The sequence below is a fragment of the Plasmodium brasilianum genome, chromosome 3 (assembly GCF_023973825.1).
Source record: "Plasmodium brasilianum strain Bolivian I chromosome 3, whole genome shotgun sequence".
In the NCBI taxonomy this organism is placed as follows: domain Eukaryota; phylum Apicomplexa; class Aconoidasida; order Haemosporida; family Plasmodiidae; genus Plasmodium; species Plasmodium brasilianum.
Window position 1 is genome coordinate 634,338 of NC_090116.1, and position 15,383 is coordinate 649,720.

Consider the following 15,383-nt stretch of genomic DNA (forward strand, 5'->3'; position numbering starts at 1 on the left):
ATTAATAAAAAATTAATAAAAAATTAATAAAAAATGAATAAAAAATTAATAAAAAATTAATAAAAAATTAATAAAAAATTAATAAAAAATGAATAAAAAATAATAAAAAATGAATAAAAAATAAATAAAAAATGAATAAAAAATGAATAAAAAATGAATAAAAAATAAAAAAAAAAAATAAAAAATAAAAAAAAAAATAATAAATTATAACACGTTTCGTTATGTCTTGTCTACTCCATCCGCTTCTTCTCTATGCCTGTGATTCCCCCTTCGCCACGGAAGAATAACTGTAGACTGCTAAAATCTCGTTGATTATATTTTTTTTAATGCTATCCGGGTATTTTTTAGCCAGAGATAGGGCCTTTGAAAAGTTATGATCTTCGTTAATACTTGTAAAATTAGTTACGCTGTATGAACGCCTTTTAATTTTTTTAAAATATGATATGTTATCATTAATAAAATTATAATTAATATTTTTATTCTTCTTTACATATTTATAGGCACACATTATAGTTTTATATACATCATTTTTGCTTAAGTTTTTAAACAAGAGTCTTTTCATATTTTTAAATATACTGCTATATTCCTTTTTATTATGAATGTATATTAATGTATGAGAATAGAACAAAAAATCATCATCATTAATATAAGTCAGAATATTATGAACATGATCATCTAAATTAATGTTAGCATTATCGCATTCCTCTTTTGAGTTATCGTCTTCAATGTCATCCTCATTATCGTCTGCACTGAACATTTTACACCCCCGCTTATTACTATGCGTATTGGTACATTCCCCTGTCAAGTTAGTTTCCCCCTTTACAGCTGGAAGTAGCGGCTTTCTATCTAACACAATTTTTTTTTCTTTTTTTTTTTTCATATATACCTTTTCGATATGTTCATATATATATTTTAATTTACTTTTATATTTTAAATACAGGTAAATTATGTGTATTATAAAGATATTAATGTCATAATTACTTATTTTTATTTTTATGTAAAATATTATATCATCAAGAAAACTTAAATTTTTATTTATTAGCAAACCAAAAATACAAGCTAAACAATAAGTAAAAATATAATCCAATTGATAAATGTTTATTACGTTGTCAGATAAATTGTAGATCTTATTAAATATTAACACGTTAATACAAAATGATATATCGACTTTTTTACAATTAATTATGTTAACATCACAGTCTAAGTGTGTACTTAGTAACTTCTGCTGTAGTGTTATCAAATCTATGCCTCTGGAAAAGAAGAAGTAATGTACATAATATGGTAACAACTTGCCGAGTTGGTAATGAACGGCACCTTTTTTTTTTTTTTTTTTTTTTTTTTAACAAGCATATGAGCAGAGCGGCCCGCATGCATATATGTGGGTACATATGTGAATATATATGTATATATATATCTACATGTTCAAATCCATGTGTGTATTTATGTACATGTGCGTGTGTACATTTATGTATACATATATGTGCTCGTACACGTATACCCGCTCCTTTTGAACATACCTGAATATCGTTTCAACTGCAATGAGATGATTTTTCCTCCTTTGCGATTCTTCAAAGAGAATATTAAAGTTACTCAAGTAGTATATTCTTCTGTTCTTCTTATTACTTCTACTATTACTAAGATATATAAAATTGTCGTGAGGAATCCTCCTAATGCTATTTTTGGATATATTCTGTATTTCACCGTTTGAGCTATAAAAAAAAAAAAATCATAGACAGAAATATGCTCTTATATGTTGCAAGATTACTTCGATTGTTACTGCTTTTACTACGACTACTTTGAATATGTCTTTTCAAAATTTAAAAAAAAAAAATTACTTTTCCAAATTTTTGATAATCAACGTGAGGTTTACTAACGCGTTGTTCAGGTAGCCATTTTTCATGTCCCTGCAATAAAAAAAAAAAAAAAAAATAATAAAATAGGAAGTAGTACAACACAACGTAGGGCGAAACAGTGTAATGTAAAATTCTTGTTTGTGGAATGGCTATATTTAAGAAAAGACACATAAATTCATGTACATGTATGCGCATATATATATACACATATATATATACATGTGTTTACTCAAAAATAATATGAACAGCATTTTCAAATGTTTCAAATGGAGAGGGACGAATTGTATAGAATATTTTTCAAAAAAAAAAAAAGCAATTACATGTCCTGTGAAATGGAGTAATTATATATGCATAAGATGGCCGCATTTAAATAATCACTGGAAAAAACCTACAAAATGAAATACAATTGTTGAAGTGTACTATAGTTCTTAATGACAAGGAACGTTATTAAAATGTTCAGGTAAATATTAGAAAAAAAATCTTTATTAACTACATACCACGTAGTTATAGAGCAAGGTGTACTTTTTCTTTTTCAGCAAGTAACATTTTATCTCCTGTAAAATGTGGAACCATTAAATAAGTGAAGAAATATAACAAAATGCATAAATAACTATAGTTAACAATCGTAATAATGGGTTTACATGCTGGAAAAGAGAATTCTTCAGGTTAGATATATTATGAAATATTTTGTATATATAATTGTATTTATATGCCCTTTTAACGACGTAACTGAAGCTCGTGGAATCGGCGCTCTGCAAAGAAGTATGCACGGGGATATTATATATATGTGTGTGAACATGTCCGTAATTATGTGCTCATTTGTATGTTTACATTTTTTTGCTCATATTTACATGTACACATTTTTTTGTTCATATTTTCTCTCCATTTAGCCACTCGCTTCCCTTCAGACAACTTCGCGTGTTGTATAAATGCAAAACATAGGCACTGTGCTCACCTTTTCTATAATAAGCTTGAAACATTCCTTGTCTAAATCATATTTTGCATATAAATTTATTAAATTGGCTAGCGACAAATAATTTTTCAAAGTGTTCACGTAACTTTTGTCACATTTGGAACTATTGTAGTTTCGCAATTTTATGCTCCTGAACAGGGAATAAAAAAAAAAAAAAAAAAAAAAAAAAATTTCATTATTGATTTAACATGTCACACACAAAGCAATTCATACATTTTGTTTTCCTTTCCACTAATTAATTATACCCATGTAGGTTTATATATGCAAAATTGTGATACTTACTTTGCAGAGGATGGTAACAATAACGATATAAGGAAAATAAAATTTTGAATTTTCCTTACATTCTCGTATTTTTTAACCCTGTTCCTATATTCTGAACATGACATATTTTCGCATATTTTGTTAATGTCTTTTTTGAAATATTGTGATAAAGTTCTCAAGTCATTACTAGGTTGTATGTAACACATGGGATACAAGCTGTTGTTCAGGTCATAAAAAAAATATTCATAATAATCGATAATTTCTTTCGATATGAAAAATTCGAATATATTTTTTTCCAAAGAATTATTATGCAATAATTTTACGTATCCTTGAAAGTTTTCCACCTTTCTCGTAAGCATATTAAAAATTTGATTTATTCTTTTTTGTTGTATATAATTCGAATATATAATAAAATTTGTTTTCTTGCTGAACAATTTTGTAATTTTCGTTTTCTCCTTTTTTACAAAATCGCATGGTACATTTTCTGACTTGTTCATATTTTTTCCTACCAACGTGCTAAATTCGTTTATCATTTTTTTATCATTTTTTTGTGTGTTATTATTAAATGAGAACATTGAACAGCTGGAAACATTAGAGCATTTTTTTCTTTCATAACACTTTTTCTCCCTATTCATTGCATAAGGATTTTTTATCAATTCCATTAAATACATAAATAACTTCTTCTCCTTAAGAGAATTAATTTTTTCTATATGTTGTTCGTTACACGTTTCGAAGTAAATGTTGTTATAGTAGTTATAAAGATAAGCAAATGTTACATGGGTTAAAAGATGTTTCTTTACATAAATAGAAGAGGATACTGAGTACATATTTGCAGGAATGTATTCAACTGTATCATCATATAATTTATTTGTCTGGTAACGTGTGTAAAAAAACAATTCCTTACTCTGATTTGTTGTAAGTGCACCAAGACGAGCAATATTGCCATCACATTGCAACAAACTGTATATAATACAGTTCCACTTCTCATCGAAGAAAAAATCATTTTTTTTAATTTTATTAAGAATTTCATTTTTTAAAATGATATATGAGTGATAGCTATTTTTACTCGTTTGAATAACTATTTTATACATGTTATCACAATTTTGTGCAATATTACGAGCGTTTGATACTGAAACATGTCGATCATTTTTATTTCTTTTCATGTAATAACTCTTCTCTTTTCTAATTTGTTTAAACATCTCTGCTTCTTTTAAGTTTATATTGTTGTTTGCCTTTTCTGCGTTATTTATTTTCTCCTTCTCTACATGCATATTATTGAAATAGGAAAAAACATTTTTATAAATTTTGTAAATGTTACTACAATAGTGAAAATTGAAAAAAAAGGAAAAAAATAAGGCAAGACTGGAATATAAAGGCATTCTGTTTTTATGTACAAGTTCATACGCAAATGTTATTATACTAAATCGAATATTTTGAATTCTGTTTAATAGCTTTTCTTTACTTATGATTTTGAACTTTTTATAAGCTTTTTTGGTGAAATTGTTCTTCACCTTGTTAGATAATTCTTCCCTTCCTTCGAGTTGATTATGATGAAAATAAAGGTCATTCCAAATACACTTTTTCTCTATCGCCTTTATTTCTTCTACCTTTCGGTCCACTTCTACTTTTTTTTTTAATTCCTTATATATAATACTATTTATGTCTATAAAAGTTCTATACACACACGTCTGATGTGAATAATTGTAAATATAAAAATTGTTTATTTTTTCTAAATGTTGTACATCCATGGTAAGGGCCGAATTGGGGGCGATTGTATTACCATATCTGAGCAGTGATACAATGTTTTTCAAAGCTTTATATTTTTTGAAAACTCTGTTTTTATTTAATAAGGGAAAAAATAAAGACGGTTCATTTAATGCTCCAAATGAATTCACATTATAATAATAACAGGAACATATTCTGTGTATCAAGTGGTTACACATATTATAATTTTTTACCTTTAAAACGTTAATCAACCTTTCTATATTTAATTTAATTATTGATTTAATACATATTTCAAATTTTATAGAGATCCTAATATATATCAATATTGGTAGTAAGATACATATCATATTGCTTGCGCTTCTTAAGTCCTTGTAATTTTCAAAAAAGAAGAAGCAAATTTTATAAAATGTATAAATCAAAATGTTTATGCTAATAGAGTTTTTATCCCCCTCCTTCTCTTTCATCTTTTTTTCCCCTTTTTTTTTGTATTCACTAAGTGCATTTTTTCCTCCTTCCATTGTTTTGGTGTTGTCCTTCTTTCTATTAACTATGTAATATGTTCTAACATAGCAATTTTTTTCCTTACTTCCTAGATCGCTTCTTACCACACCTTTTCTTAACCGATGATCTATATAATGTTTATGAAAGTTGTAAAATAAGCTGTGTTTCTTTTTGATTCTCCATTTTTGTTCTTCTTCCTTCTTTTTACTGGTTCGATAAACTTCATCAATTTTTCTTATCTTTGTTACGTCAATGTCCTCCTCACTGCACTCTGTGCAATGCGCCTCCCTCCATTTTGTACTAACCACTTCCCTGTTACACTTTTCAACAGCCCCACAAATTTTATCAAACACGGACTGCAAAACAAACAAAAAGGATGCATAAATAAATTCAAAATTAGCACTCTGGTCAAGAATCACTGTCAGTTGTAATATGGTAAGACATCTTGATAAATCATAAGGAACAAATTCTTTTTTATACATTTTCCTTTGAAACTTCTCTTCATTTTTTTGTTTGCTCATGTGTTTCTCTCTATGCAGTATTCTCTTTCTATCTATGTCAATGTGAATATGTAAAAAGGCGTAATAATAAAATGAATACAAAGATGGTTTAAATAAATGATTTTTCAAAATGTACTCGATTAGCTTGAATTTCTCATTAGTTAGCAGTAACGACATGATATGTTTATATTTTATTTTTCGTATGCTCATAGTTTGAAGACAGAAAGTCGTTAAGGATAACACATACAACTTCTTTACATAGGAGTGCTTAAAATGCTGCAATATGAAGAAGAATAATCGATGTATATTAGTGCTACCGGGACTTCCATTGTCAACATTGCTGAAACCACTACTATCGCCACTGCTACCACCTCTTACACTATACAGAATACTGTTCAACATCTTTCTAACTAAGTCATCACCCAAGGTATTGAGAAAGAAAATAATTTTTTTTTTTTTACAGCTATTTTTTCCCCATAGGTGCAAAAGATACTCGCTGTTACATCTTATAAGCGCATTCCTCGACGAGCTTATGCAATTTTTAAATTTCAAATAAAAGAGGCAGTGTTTAAATATCTTATTCGAAGTAATAAAGTGTAAAATGTCTTTGCTTTTTTCTTGCTTGTTCATAATTATTTTAAAAATATGTACCCAGCAACTTTTGCCGATCCTCCGTTGTCCCCCGTTGCTGACTGTTTTTCCCTTTTGAACTTTTCTGATTCTCCTAATAATTTTGAACACGTTTAGGTACACATTTAACTTAGCAATGTTATTGTGGAGAGTGGTAGGTAGTTCGTCAAAATTATTGCAGTTTATTTGGTCATAATTTATATGGTTACACTCTATATATGTTGGGTTATCCTTTTGAAATTTCTCAATTTTATGATAACAAGTATTCAGTATAATGCTAATTTGATGAAACCGTAGTTTACTTAGTTCATTACTATTATTTTTTAGTGTATTAACTACTATATCCAGTAGTGAAGGAAGAGAAATATGATCATTTAGGGTGTACTGTAACAGTTCACTCATTTTTATACCCTTCTCCGGGGGTATACTGTATATATTATGTAAATTAAAAAAGGAGAGATAGAAATTATTTAATTTCTTTTCTATAATATTTCTTACATATTCAAAATTTTCCTTTTCTTTATATATGTTGTACATAAACAGACAGTCCATATTATACTGATTGTCATATATAGTAGAACATAAAACAGTATTGGTGAAGCTATTTAAATATGCTAAATTGGAGTAGTTTATAAAATGTATTTCTCCTAAGCATTTATTGTTGCTCTGTAATAAGCAGTCTCCTGCTGTTTTTTCTTTTCTCAAAATTTTAAAAATTTTATTAATAGAATTATATCTTTCCTTTGTAAACCTATTCAAGTATTTGTATTTATTTGAAAAGTAGTATACGTATAGCATATTAAAAGTAAAAGGAAAATAGTTATCACATTTCTCTAAACATATAAAAAGAACTATTAGCTTGTTTTTTCCCTTTAAATATTTCATATCATCTGTCAGGAGGTCTTTGTCCCAATTTGCCTTACTCCCTTCCAGGGGGGTAACAAGCGCCCTTTTCGTTTTGCGTTCCTTGTTAGATGCTGCGACTTCACGAGATGCTGAGACTTCACAAGATACTGCTACCTCACCAGATGCTGCGATTTCACGAGATACTGCTACCTGACCAGATGCTGCTACCTCACCAGATACTGCGACTTGACTTCTCTCTCTTTCAGTGAATCGGGAAGTCCCTCCTGAAAGGAACGAATCAACTCCATTGAATAAGTTATCAGATTTACCTGGACCAATATAGCTACTCACAAAATCGATATAGTAATTATGTAATAGTTTTACGTTACACACTTTCTTGTTATTCTTGCTCCCTCTTGATGCTACCATTTTGTACTTCAATTTTTCTAATAGTGCAACACCGGCAGTATCCCCTAACAGAAATAACAAATCATCCGTTAAGTACTTGTCAACTATCCTTCTATTTTTGTATATATTTTTAAATCCTATTTTATATCTCATTTCCGTCGAGTTGTTTGTATCCACAAAAAAGGAGAGTAGATAATTATTTTTTGCATCTGTGTTATTATGTAAACCAAAGGATAAGAACCTGTTTAGTGTATAATGCGTTTCGACATTATCAGATATTATTTTATAGTAGTGCATAAAATATAACGAGCACAAATTATTTGCACTGATATAGGAAGAACATACAAAGAGAATGTATTTAATTATAGTACATAGATCCATTTTAAACAGAAAAAATAAATTGTAATTAATAATTTTGTCATATGTAACATTAAAATGGTTACAATTTTCTTTATTCGCATATAGATGTTTGTAAAAATTTACATTACTTTCATTAGTTGTCATCGAGTTATGTATATATTTGATTAGAATAGTATAATATACAAACAAACAGATTAAATAATTTATACATGTACCCTCGTCATTTTGTAGTAATAATATGGAATACTTTTCTAAAGATGAATTCATATCCTCATAATTAACATGTACATATATATTATTTTTCTTTTTTAAATTATTAAAAAAAAAGCACATCTCTTTTAGAAAATATTTTTTCTTATATAAATCGATAAAATACTTTTCAATTAATTTTGATTCTACTTTTAATGAGCTTGATTTTAGTAGTAGATATTTGCTAAGCAAAATGCTTTTGTTTTCTTTTATTGCATTATTCCTCTTCTTTGTGGGGAACCCCCAATGGTTCTTCTTCGTTCCTTCTCCTCGTTTGCTTTCACTGTTCGTCTCTGTCTTTTTTATGTTTATCAACACCAGTACCCCGTTGATGAAGTTAAGCAGGAAGTCAAAGAAGGCACTGCTTCTTCTACCGCTGCTGCGCCTATTATTCCTTCCCGCTCCATTGCATATACCACTTCCCCCCTTCATTGTTTTTATTTTTCCTTTGACAAACTTGAGCAGCATAGCCCCCTTTTCAGGCGTGTTCGAGTACACCACACACATATTTAGACAGTTGTACAGAATGAGAAAATCCATATTTTGGCTATTCATAAAGATATATTTATTTAACTCGTTCCTTTTGTACTTGTCATAGTAAAACACGATATAATGAAAAAAGAGAATGAGCATTTTTTTGTCAATTACGATGTTACGCAGTTTCTTATCTAAAAAGGGGCTACAACTACGTACGTGAGATTTACGACTATAACTATGCGCATCTATTTTTCCTCTACAAGTACTTGCGTATATTTTTTGGCTGTAATCCCACACGTATATTTTTTTAAATAGCGCGTTTAGTTCTAAGTAAAATATCAAATTATAAACGGAATTTTTTGAAAATTCGTTTTTATACCTATTGTATATGAACATGTTCAGGTAATTATTTCTCCTGTCTACTATATTTTTATATATATATTCGTGCGCGTCGTCGAGCATTAATTGGAAGAAGTATTGTTCAAAATTGCTACAACTCCTTTTTATTCTATCCTTTGATAATTTACAAAATGATGTATTATTCATCAAAAACATAGGACTGCTATTCTTTTTAAACTTCTTTTCATATTGGGATAATAAATTAAAAATAAAAAGTTCTTTCGTCTTATTCTTACCAAGTACACCCTTCCTGTAATTAGGTAAAGATAACTGTTTATCTAATATTTTCATTAACCCATTGTGAGCAAAATTATTAACATTTGGAAATGGAAAAGTGAGATATGGATAGTTGTACCTGTTATGGAAACTACCTTCCTCATTATATGTGCTTCCATTAGTCAAATTCTTTCCCCTTACCTTGTTCGTATACACACTTTTAACGTGCCCCTTGCAAGTTCTCCTTATATTCGCTTGGTTCATCTGTTTGTTGTTTTTCTCATTCTTGACTACTACGTTACGTGTTCCTGTTTGAGTATCACACGTACCTCGTTTGTGCAGCTTAGTATCATCCATATATATATTGTCTATCCCTTCGTTATCATTTTTATTCCTTTTGTTAATGTTGTTCCTAAATTTAATTAATCTCACTTCATCACACGCATACTTTTTAAAAAAAATGAATAATCGGATATACACATCTTGAACAACTTTATTTAGTATATATTTTATATTAGCGAAAAATTTTTTTTTTTCATTTTTCAAGTATTTAAGTTTTTGGTACAAAAGGAGTATTAACTTAATGAACTTGTTTGCTTCTACTTTTCCATGTTGTACACATCTAAAGAGTAGTATAAACACGTATAACAATATCCTTATCCTGCATTCATTGTACGTTATTAATCTGTAGCATTTTTTAACCCCTTCCAATTTGTTGTATCTGAAAGGACGGAGGGGGGAAAAAGGGGAAAAAAAAAAAAAAAAAATTATCAAACTGGGCATAATTTATCGTTCCTTTTTGTATTGACGTGCTAAAAAGGATTAGAGTATCCACATACTTAGCTTATTGGGGTATACATCAAAAAACATTAACGTGTGTAAATATTCGTATGTAAATATTCGTATGTAAATATTCGTGTGCAAATATTCGTATGTAAATGTTCGTATGTAAATGTTCATATGTAAATGTTCGTATGCAAATGTTCGTATGCAAATGTTCGTATGCAAATGTTCGTATGCAAATGTTCGTATGTAAATGTTCGTATGCAAATGTTCGTATGCAAATGTTCGTATGCAAATGTTCGTATGCAAATGTTCGTATGTAAATGTTTGTATGCAAATGTTCGTACGTAAATAGACGCATTTAAACCCATGTACTGTAAACAGACGGATGCACGGCTGCTCACCCGCTCAGGTAAAGGTATACCCTCTTGACGATTGTGTAAAAAAGAACAAAATTAATGTTCATATACTCCTCCCTTTTGTGTAATCCGTTTCTAACTACACAGTTTTTTAATTTTGTTAAGAAGTTGTAGTCCACACAATGCAGTAAGTTCACCTCGTTTAAGAAAAACGCATTAGATGATCTGTTCAATTTGATATATATTTCACTTTTTGACAATTTTTTGCTATGTTTTAATTTTGCTGCTTTTTCATTTTTTTTATAAAAATAATAAATTAAGGAAGCAACCTTTACCTTACTCTTTACATATTTAATGTAATTGTACAGGTAAATATTCTTCTTGCATGGCTTCAACTCGGATAAACACTTTTCCTTCGTACTCATCTCCTCACAGTTTTCTAGGCAGCAAAGAATGCACAGATTTTTGAGGGCCTTAAAATTCTGCAAAAGATTATCCAGATATAGAAAACTCTTTTTTCTTATCTGCTCCTCGCACACGTTGAATAGATAGCTATAAAAAAAAAAAAAAAAAAAAAAAAAAAAAAAAGGAAGCGAAAAGACCTTAGGGAGAAAGATGATGTGGTGCCAGTATGACTGTAAGTATGAATTTGTGTGTGTATGGAGGGGATACAAAATGATACAAAATTGGGATAAACCAGGCATATCAGTAACCCAATGGCAGTAGGACAACTGCTCAAGTGATATAGAATGGATTTATTTATAATTACTTCAACAAGTGGACGCCGCGTATCCTTGACTCATTGATGTAAAAGAGCAAATCCTCGTTTCTTTCCACCTTGATGTCTGAGTAAATTATGTTATATCTTGGCATGGTTCTGGCATATAAGTCGTCCATGTAATTATATAAATAAAGAAGTATATTGTAAATATGTTTGTTATCAGCACAATAAAAGCTATTGGTTGAAGTCAACGTTTCGTATATAATACATTTGTTATTATAAAAACACTTGTTGAGTTTTTCCTTCCAATTACCTTGCATTTTATTTATGTAATAATCAAAAATATTTCCTATCTGTCTATAATTTATATGAACGTACAGAATTACGTTATTCAGCAGTATTGGAAACGTATTGCATTCCTTTTCATTTTTCCCCCAACGCATTTTTTGCTCATCGCGATAGTGGTAATTACTATTATTATTACTATTATTATTACTATTATTATTATATATTATTACTATTATTATTATTATTACTATTATTATTATTACTATTATTATTACTATTATTATAAATACTGTCGTCATTATCACCATGAACTCTTTCGAAATTGCACTGACTGAAGCACCGGATGACAAGCTCATTGCCATTGTAGTAAAACACGAGTACAGCAATAAAATTGTAAATCTTGCTTAACACTACCCTAGCAAGACAACGCTGCTTTTGGAAAAGTTTGAGTTGGTTCGAACTTAGATCATACATAGTATGGGTCATATTAAAGGAACGAATAGAATTATCAGGTTCATTTAGCTCACTCAGAATATATCGTTTTTGAAGATCCATTTTTTTTTCTTTTTTTTCTATCTCTTCGTCTAAATGTGTAGACAACAATATGATTGTAGAGGAGAGTGAAAACAAAAAGATGTTGTTTATGCATATATTATTATATTTGAACAAATATAAAAAATTATAATAATTAAATAGATCTTTCTTTTTTAATTTCTCTACCAATACATCTATGTATATATGTATTAGGTTGTAATATACTTCTAGAAATATGATATAGCATTTCTTCACCAAGTCATGTTCCCTGTTTACATGTATCTCAACTGTAGCTCCGTTCATGTTGTACTCTACCAAGCCATCATCATTGTTATTACCCCTCCAATGGGAAAAATTCCTGTTCTGTGGAACGACTCGTTTCCCATTACTTTGGCAAATATTTACTATTACATCGTTTCCCTCACCTACTGAACTCTCTTTTCCTTTTGTTTTATCACTTCCCTTAGGACGGTGATCATATTTATTATTCATCAAAAATAGTTTTAATAATGTGTTATAGAATTCTTTGTTGAAACAAAACATTTTGAACAAATGCATAGCTAGCATAGGCAAGAAGAACATTAAATAGAACAAATCATTGAGTAACAAAAACATAATATTTTTCTCATAAAAGAAAGACAGTTCTTCTTTGTACGTATTGATATAATTAAATATGGGTCTCTGGTTTATGATATACAGGGGGTGTATGTATATCACGTTTAGACTATTACACACACGAGGGTGGAGGCTTCGCCCACTTGCGATCGCTCTGACAGCAGAGTTTGTATATTCGTAAATATTTGCTTTTTTGTTTTCGCTTGTGCTTGCATTTACTTCTGCACTTGCATTTACTTCTGCGCTTGCATTTACTTCTGCACTTGCATGCATTTACTTGCATTTACTTCTTGCATTTACTTCTGCACTTGCATTTACTTCTGCACTTGCATTTACTTCTGCACTTGCATTTACTTCTGCACTTGCATTTACTTCTGCACTTGCATTTACTTCTGCACTTGCATTTACTTCTGCACTTGCATTTACTTCTGCACTTGCATTTACTTCTGCACTTGCATTTACTTCTGCACTTGCATTTATTTCTGCACTTGCATTTACTTTCCTGTCCTGTTGTCCTCCCCTGTAAATTATCCTCAGGCTGTCTAGGAGCAGCTCATCTATATCTTGGAGGAAATCCTTTTTTGTGCTTTTACGCATGCGCCTTTTTCTGGGTACATTTACATTAGTCAGATCGCTATATCGTCCACTTACATGTTTATATTTTCTGTTGTACGGTACGATTTTGTTAAATATATTAAAAGCACCACAAGTGTCGTTAAGCTTCATTTCGAATTCAGATAAACGACTTTTCGTTCTCTTCTTTTTTAACAATTCTTTTGTTTTTAAATATAAATTGTACATTCGTCTCAAGTATTGTACACATTCAATGGAAAAGAAATTATATCCTCCAGAATCTTTGAATACACACTGATAGAAATATTCCTTGTACACTACTATAGTTGCAAGTAAAACGTCGAATGATAATTTTTTTTTTAAAACTGTAGATATATATTTTTTTTTAAGAAGAAATTGAAATTTGCCTGCTCCTACTGATGCCCCTCTTGTTTGGAGTTCCTCTACCCCGTTTCCAGGTTCGTCTATCGCTCTGACCCTCTCAGTCTCATCCATCGCTCCTGCCTCTTTTGCCTCTTCCATCTCTCGTACTCCTTTTTTATGTTTCCCCTTTGACAAATCATAGGCATAAGTGCAACCAAATCCGCCGCAGAAAGCGCTTCCACTTTTGCAAAGGTAGGGCTCATACTTAATAACATTATAAAATATAATATCGACAAATTCATTATAATCTTTTATAATCTTTAGGAGAAAATGGGATGTCGACAACTCGTTCGAAATTATTTGCAATGGAGAGCACCCATAGGGTAAAAATTTCCTCATAAACTTTAAGGTTTTCCTTAAATAGTACAATTTTTCACTTATCAATTTGTCTGATACTTTTTTTTCTTTCTTGAAATCATCTTCATTTAACAGATTAGTTATTATTAAATTATGTAAGAAAGCTCGTGCTAATTCATACTGACTCAAGTTTATGTAATTGACTATAATGCTGTATAATTCTTTTCCATTGTGTTTGTTTAAAAAAGTGTAATTCATTTTTTTTTTTTTTTTTTTTTTTGTTGAGGACTACCATTCTCTGGATTCCTTTTTGTTCCTGTGCAACTATACCCAGGATCTGCTTCACCCTCGGGGGAACAAACTATGCCAATTTAGGTTACTACTCGCGCAGGGGCATGCATATATACGTGGGTTTGTACTATTTTCTTGTACACTCTCAAATAGTACAAGTATGCATACCCCGTATGATGTAAATTTAAATATTTTTTGCTATGTTCTTTTTTTATTCCTTTTTGCTAATCATGTACTAAAGCGAGCAGTATTTGAAAAGTAAGGCACAAGCTTGGAATAAGGACCTACACACCGAATGGAACAGAGGGGAAAAAAAAAAAAAAATAAAAATAAAAATAAATGGATATAAATGGGGATAATTACGAATAAATGCAGACAGATAAAGATAAATTAAATTTAAATGGCGCTAAACAATTTACATTAGGTAAAATGTGCTTCTCTATATCAAATCAATCAACACTTGGTAAGAAGCACTTCCATATAGCAATACAATTAAAATACGCCAAAAGGTACTCCAACACAGTAAAAAATTGAAATGTAGTAAAATATGAGGAAATAATAGGTACCCATCCACCTTACAAATGTTTTATGCTTTCACTTTTACGTCAAAGATTAAAAATTTAGTGGATTTAAATAAGTTGTTTAGAAAAGGCATATTTACAAGTGCTAGTTTTTTTTTTTTTTTTTTTTTTTTCGTATATCAAAATTTTGGTGAATGGAGATGGCGGAAAAAAAAAAAAAAAGGAAAAAGAAAAATTAAAAGAAAAAGAAAAATTAAATGAAAAAGAAAATTAAAACGAATAGGAAAATTAAAACGAATGGGAAAATTAAAACGAATGGGAAAATTAAAACGAATGGGAAAATTAAAACGAATGGGAAAATTAAAACGAAAGGGAAAATTAAAACGAAAGGGAAAATTAAAACGAAAGGGAAAATTAAAATGAGCGGGAAGGTGGAAAATTAAAAGGTACCTCAATTATAAGAATGGTAGAGACCGAGACATATGGTAAAAAATAAAAGATATCAGTAAGCATGTAAGGCCAATGGATGGTCAAATTTGACGGAAGGGAATACCTCAGAAATTCGTAAAATGTGCACGCA

At 29.7% G+C, this 15,383-nt stretch overlaps 2 protein-coding genes across 2 annotated transcripts; both read right to left on the minus strand.

Moving 5' to 3' along the window:
* Positions 1-250: 250 nt before the first annotated feature.
* Positions 251-11,704, minus strand: MKS88_000932 (uncharacterized protein; the record flags this gene model as incomplete). Its single annotated transcript, XM_067219577.1, has 10 exons — positions 251-1,250; positions 1,518-1,709; positions 1,836-1,904; positions 2,174-2,241; positions 2,351-2,407; positions 2,495-2,605; positions 2,809-2,956; positions 3,109-10,119; positions 10,586-11,092; positions 11,310-11,704. The coding sequence occupies 10 exons, from the start codon at positions 11,702-11,704 to the stop codon at positions 251-253; spliced, it is 9,558 nt and encodes a 3,185-aa protein (XP_067075298.1).
* Positions 11,705-11,765: 61 nt separating this feature from the next.
* On the minus strand, positions 11,766-14,249 carry MKS88_000933 (uncharacterized protein; the record flags this gene model as incomplete). The annotated part of the gene is made up of 2 exons (XM_067219578.1): positions 11,766-12,643; positions 12,986-14,249. The coding sequence occupies 2 exons, from the start codon at positions 14,247-14,249 to the stop codon at positions 11,766-11,768; spliced, it is 2,142 nt and encodes a 713-aa protein (XP_067075299.1).
* Positions 14,250-15,383: the final 1,134 nt, after the last annotated feature.